This window comes from Gouania willdenowi, unplaced genomic scaffold (genome assembly GCF_900634775.1).
Source record: "Gouania willdenowi unplaced genomic scaffold, fGouWil2.1 scaffold_118_arrow_ctg1, whole genome shotgun sequence".
Classification (NCBI taxonomy): Eukaryota; Metazoa; Chordata; class Actinopteri; order Blenniiformes; family Gobiesocidae; genus Gouania; species Gouania willdenowi.
The window spans coordinates 19,500-26,489 of record NW_021144866.1 but is presented as its reverse complement, the minus strand read 5'-3'; the positions used below and the strand labels follow the sequence as shown (position 1 = coordinate 26,489).

The following is a 6,990-nucleotide window of genomic DNA, read 5'->3' as shown; positions in this document are numbered from 1 at the left end:
CTTCTTCTTTTATTTTATTTAATTATATATTTTTTGAAACCTATGGAAAAGGGTGACTTGAACCTTTTATTTCATTTATTTATTTATTATTTCTCTCTGCAAGTCCTCTTTCCTAAAACAAAACACTCAAAGACCACAGGCATCTCTTTACTTATTATTAATTTATCGATCAAATTGTGTTGTATGTCACCCTTTGTATAAACTTTGTAGTTGTGCAAGCAAAAATACAGAAAAATAAAGAATTAAAAATAAATAAATTATTACACTGGATCTGTCCCACCCCCAGTACCGTTTGTAAGTTCAGCCACACGTGGGTGTAACCTGGTACTGGGCATTTGATTGGTGAAAAGGTTTCATTCGGAAACCTTTGAGTTTAAAACAAAAATGTTTTGACCTTCATGCTTTCAGAGAGTGACCTTGAAGGAAGGAGAACAAGCATCAGCAGCAGAATGAACACTCAACAGATGGAGCAGATGGGTCAGTTCAAGATCACAGTGTGGGAGGAGGAGAACTTCCAGGGCAAGCGCTGTGAGTTCATGCTGGAGTGCCAGAACATCATGGAGAGAGGCTTCGCCAAGATCCGCTCCATAAAGGTCGAGAATGGCCCGTAAGTCGCCACATCCTCAACATCTCACCGCTTTTCCTCCTGCGTCACAAACTATTAAAGTTACGTCTCTACTGTAATCCAACAATAGCCTGATAGGTTACTGTTAGAATAGAGCAGAGGTCACCAACCTTTCTGACACTGTGCGCTACTTCATAGATACTGTGTAGTCCGTACGGCTACCAGTTAGAAAAGCACTTCTTAAATAACTACATTTTCATGGTTTCACTTTAATTAGAGGGTAAGATAATAAGGAAGGCTCACTGTAACTTACATAGGTAGGACATGAAATGCTTTATTTCTCCTAATTATTGCATTTGTTTAATTTTCATTACATTTCATTGAAAACAATCATCTTCCTATTTTACTAGCTATTACCAAACAACTTATAACTAATTGTATAACATGTAACATTTTCAAAATGGAACAATTATGTCATATTGCATTTTTAAAAAAAATCCTTTTTATATTTATCATATTATATACAATATACCACTGACCATACACCAGATCTGCTACACTTTAAAACATTTGTCACCATGTTTAAGTGAAAATAATAATCATTTAAAGATAGGTAATTTAATATTTAATACTAAAACTTTATTACATGCAGCATTATTTAACTTAAACTATTAAATACATCTGTCTTATATATTTATCAGATTTTAGATGGAGCTCATTGTGACTAGAGCCCCTAAGGGCCCCTCACATGGTCCATGCGGGCAACCTGGGGTCCATGGGCACCGTGTTGGTGAAGTGACTCTGTAGTTGTTCAAACCTAAGATGGATCAGAGTCAGAGGTTTTTGCTTTGCTTGAATCAATCAATCAATCGGTTGTTGTTATTAGATTTTCAATGAACAGAACATGAATCAGCAAGAATATCAATTCAATAGGAAAACAGGCACTCGTCGAACACAGCTGTCGACCACATCTGGAGTAGACACACGTTCTAAATGTGCAAAGACATTGTTCGAACCAACAGGCCCAGATTGTAGTTTTTATCAGTCGTTATCTGGTCCCTCCTCCCTTTGGCGTGGCGCATGGTTTTGGCCACGTGTCTTCTTTTATTTTAAGTTACGTAATACTTTCATATTTCTAATTGTCAGAGTCAAAACATTAGCCGTCGCACATTATAATAAGGTAAAAGAGACAAAGACACTGAACCAGGCAGTAATTCAAAAGTTTATATCTAACATTAGGCTTTAATTAGAAGTCTTTGAATAAAACATTTCTAATTAATTACTATGCAATATTTATTGATTGATCAGTTCTCAAACTGTCTTTATTGATAAACTGAGTGTCCCTGAGGTTGTTATATCTGACTTAGGCCTCAAAAAATTTGGTTGACCAGTTTGAACTATTTTATGTAAGGATATATTTGGTAAAATGATAATTAGGAAAGGGATATATAATTAGAGTATGTCAAAAAGAAACAGTGAATAGTAATTTATATCAACACTACTCAATATCTGCACTAAAATGGCTTTTTTTTGTTGCCTCACAATCTCACTCTCACTAAAAGGAAGAACCAAACCTTGTGATTCTAACCTGTGGTCTTATTGCGTTGCTCGCCGGCGTTTTTGTGTTTGTGTGCGTCTGTATTCATGAATCTTTGTGATATGAGCTGTGCTGTGTGCAGCTGTGGGCTGGGAGCCAACATGGCTGAGTGACTGCTGATCAGATAACAGCTTATAGTGATGGTGGCACTGTTTGCTTTACGCTCTGCACAAACAAAAGGAGCCTCCTGCTCATGTTTAACAAAAAGAAAAGACAGTTTCAGTGTCATTAGGACCCTAACATAGCAACTGTTTTAAAATCATGCGCTTGTGTCTTCTCCATGGTTGGGTGGGTGTTTTTAATGTCGTTTTTTGTATTGTTTTCTCTCATTTAGTGTGTTTATTAGTGTTTTATGCTTTTTTGGAGTCATTTTGTGCATGTTTTTTGTTGTAATATTGTGTTTTTGGAGTCATTTTGTGTATTTTTGTCGTTGGAATGTGTATTTATGTTGTCGTATTGTGTATTTTTCTGTCAGTTGTGCTTTTACAGTCATTTTGTGTATTTTTGCTGTTGTATTGTGTATTTTTAATGTAGTTTTGTATATTTTTCTGTCATTTTGTGTGTGTTTGTTAGTGTTTCCAGTGTTTTTGGAGTCATTTTGTGTGTCTTTGTTATTGTATTGTGTATTTTTAATGTAGTTTTGTATATTTTTCTGTCATTTTGTGTGTGTTTGTTGGTGTTTCCTGTGTTTTTGGAGTCATTTTGTGTGTCTTTGTTATTGTATTGTGTATTTTTAATGTAGTTTTGTATATTTTTCTGTCATTTTGTGTGTGTTTGTTGGTGTTTCCTGTGTTTTTGGAGTCATTTTGTGTGTCTTTGTTGTTGTATTGTCTATTTTTCTTGTCGTAGTGTATTTTTCTGTCATTTTGTGTGTGTTTGTTGGTGTTTTCTATCTTTTTGGAGTCATTTTGAGAATTTTTGCTCTTATTTTGTGTACCTTTCTTTATTTTTGTGTGTTTTTAGAGTCACTTTGTACCTCTAGGGGCCACACAATGTTCGACTGAGGGCCTCCAGCTGCCCACCATGTCTGAGGAGGGTTAGAGCTTTCATTTAAAATCATGTTTCTTCCGTATGCTTGTGTCTTCTCCACAGTTGGGTGGGTTATGAGTACCCAGAGTTCCAGGGACAGCAGTTTATCCTGGAGAAGGGAGACTATCCTCGCTACGAGGCCTGGAGCGGAAACAGCAGCTACAGGACAGAGCACATGCTTTCCTTCAGACCCATCAAGTGTGCTGTGAGTCCACCATCCACCTTCGGACACCAAGAAAATTATATTTCTAAGGAACTTAAAGTTCTGAGGGAGTTTCATTCAGATTTCTGCTTCAGTGAAGGAAGTCTAGAACCTACTTTTCTTATTTTAGTGAAGCTGCGTCAAAGCTGGGCCTCTAGAATTTATTTTAGAAAATCTCTAGGGTAAAAAAAAGGTTTAGTTTGATACTTTTTGTCAACTTTAAAAACTTAATTTTAGCTTAGAATCCGAATCAGAAATACTTTAACCCTCCGATTATCCTCAAAAAACCTAATTTACCCTAGGGGTCAATATGACCCCAGGGATATTTACCTCCAGAAAATGATTTTTTTTACGAAAATTGTTGACCAACTTTTTGTGTCAGGCATTTGGTTTATTTGTTGAATACATAAATAACCCGTTGATAATTAAACCTTCGTCTGTTCTCAAGCGCCATCATTAGGTCAAACCTCCTCAAATTTACCAACATTAACTTATTTTTTACAGCTAAAACAGTTTGGGGTCAAAATGACCCCAGTGGAACACCAATGATACAAAATGCATTCAGTGAGTGGAAAAAATATCATTTTGATAATTTTATGCTTAATCAATTGATCAAATTAGGAAAAGTCATGAAATATGAAGCAAAAAACACAAAGTCTATTATTTTTTTAATCGTAAACACTGAATTTGGTCAAAGTGACCCCAAGGCTAATAGCAAGGTTAAAAGTAAATGACTGATTTAGAAATATACTCAAAAAACTACAAGTACCAATAAAAGCAACTCAGCTATGATAAAATGAGTACTTGCAATCCATTACTTTCACCTCTATTGATTAATACCACAAGGTTCCTCTCTGTCTGCTCCATCATCATCATCATCATCATCATCATCATCATCATCAACATCATCCTCACATGTCCTCATCCTCTTTGTCTCAGAACCACAGCGACAGCAAGGTGACCCTGTACGAGTGCGAGGACTTCCAGGGACGTAAGTTTGAGATGTGTGACGACTACCCCTCCCTACAGGCCATGGGCTGGTGCAGCAAGGAGGTTCCTTCCATCAAAGTCAACTCAGGAGCGTGAGTCACTCAGAACCTTCTTATAATCCATCTGCTTTTCTGTTTCCTGCCTTTGTCAACATTATTTGAGTTATTTTCAATTCACATTGTTCAGGGATTGAAACTAAAACAGAATCTGACGTATCATCTTTCCCCTCTTGCTCTACTGTATCTACACATTCAGTTCATTTTCAATTCTTTTCATTTGTCAGAACGGGGGTTCTCAACCTTGGAGTTGCGAAACACTGGGAGGGAGTTGCCAGATGCCTTCAGTAAACTAGCAATATTTTTAACATAGTGCCATGTTTTAACCTTTTTTCATCACTTTTTCTTGCTCTTTTTAATGCACTTTTGCTATGCTACTCCCATTTCTACCACTTCTCCATCAAATTTCAATGCCTTTTCTGCACATTTTTTCTACTTTCAAGACATTTTCAGCACTTATAAACCATTTCTACCACTTGTCCACCTAATGTCGCATATGTTGACCCATTATTGTCACTTTTAACCTCTTTTCACCATATTTCATGCTTATTTTTGCCAATTTAACCTCATTCACGATTTGTCATGCCCATTATTTGCCAGTTTAAACTAATTGTTCCGACATTTCATTTTAAACCATTTTTAACCATTTTTTCTGCCCATTTTTGGCCACTCTAATTTGCAGCCTTTAACCAATTTCTGTGGTTTTTAAAATCCCATTTCTCCACCTTTTCCATTATTTTTGGTTACTTTTAACACATTTTTGTTTCTGATTAAAACAAGGATTTACATCTTTAAGATGAATATATACTATGGCACCAATAACAATGAATTTCCTGGATAACAGTGGATATTATTCAGATGAATAAATAAATGTGGTTATCACGATGGACCATCTTTTTGCTGACTTCATGGATGAACCCCAAAAAGCTCTCCCCTTTATTCCCCCTTATCAATGGTTCCCTGGTATCTTTATTTTGGGGCCGCGGGCTGAAAAGGTTGAGAACCATTGTCGTTAGAAGAACTAAAAATACCAGAATATATGAATCAAAAGTAGCAGAACAATGTTTTTCCTTCTAGTTTTTGTTGGTTATTCTGAGTGAAGATGCTTGGCTTTGATCCAACCCCCTCCTCCATTGTTGCAGCTGGGTGGCCTATCAGTTCCCCGGTTACCGTGGTTACCAGTACATCCTGGAGAGAGACAGACACCAAGGCGACTACAGGAACTACAATGAGTTCAGCACCCAGGCCCACACCAACCAGGTGCAGTCCATCCGTAGGATCCAGCACTAAGTGACATCGCCCCCCTCCACACCTGAAAAAAAACCCAAAACACAGGAGAAATGTTTCCTGGGATCATCATCATTGCTAATGTCGCTAACTTGAACCCTGGACGGGCTGCTGTCACAGACCAGTAGATGTTTCTATAGCTCTCTGTGGCTCTGCATGTATGGATTTCATAAAGTACCTACTTCTATACCATGCTGATGCATGTTCTAGGAATAGGAAATAAAGGCTTTTTGCTCCAAACTAGACGCCTGTCCGTCTCTTTTTGTGAATCTGCTTGATTCCAGTAAATAAATAACATAAACTCTGAATATCTTGTCGTTGCTTATTAAAAATGTTTTTAGCACATGTCATTTGGCACGTGCACAAGCTTTGAATTCATTAAAAAAGAATACTCATGTCATGCTTGCAGTGGAATAAAAATATCAATATATTATTTTCTCCTGTATTAAAAGCAATGCCTAGTTTTAAATGAAAATATTGTACATTATTATACGTTTTTATACCTTTCTCTCACTCAATACTGGTAAGATTGATAATTGCCAATGGTTTTGTCAAAAAAGAAAAGAAATAAAAATGATTTTCCCCTATAGGCAATATGCTATTTCTGGGCCCCCAGTTCAAATTGAGCAAAGAATGCAAGATGAGTATAACTTTTTTAAAAAATCAAGAAGAAACAATCCTTTATATGTAAATAAAGCAGATGTTAAAAAATGTATTTAAAGCTTTAGGAGCAAGAACACAAACTGTAACCACACTATAATTGTGTTTTATCATATTTCTATAGCCTACAGCAGCAGTTTGTGTTACTTTGCAGCATTTTTTTTGATCAATCGTGGATTTCTGTTCCTATTTTCTGTATTTTTGTTCTTTTATGTATTATTTTTTGTTGTTTTGTTTGTTTATGGAGTCATCTTGATTATTTTAGTTGTCTATTGGGTATTTTTAGTCATTTTGTGCGTATAGCCAGTTAGCTATTTCTGTCCAATATTTTTTTCTAAGTAAATCTGGGATAAAGACTGGTAGATTTCAATATTCAGAGATGAGGCCAACAACTCAGCTTTGGGGTCCCTAGTGCCTTATGAGGTCGCATGCAAATGCATAGTACGCGTATAGCCAGAAACGCCTCTGAATAAAAGTTATCACTAAATATTCTTGTTAGAAAGGCTATTCTGCTTTTCCTGCAGTTGTTTGACATGCAAGAGTTATTTATTATACTATATTAAATGTCATTTTCTTCTTCTTCTCTGTTTCTGTGTTCCTCTGT

The 6,990-nt window shown here is 36.2% G+C and overlaps 1 protein-coding gene across 1 annotated transcript; it reads left to right on the top strand.

Annotated features, from left to right (window-relative positions):
* Positions 1-417: 417 nt before the first annotated feature.
* Positions 418-5,969, top strand: LOC114458413 (beta-crystallin A2-like). Its single transcript, XM_028440779.1, has 4 exons — positions 418-607; positions 3,255-3,396; positions 4,333-4,475; positions 5,582-5,969. The coding sequence occupies exons 1-4, from the start codon at positions 450-452 to the stop codon at positions 5,727-5,729; spliced, it is 591 nt and encodes a 196-aa protein (XP_028296580.1). The 5' UTR covers positions 418-449; the 3' UTR covers positions 5,730-5,969.
* The last annotated feature ends 1,021 nt before the right edge of the window (positions 5,970-6,990 follow it).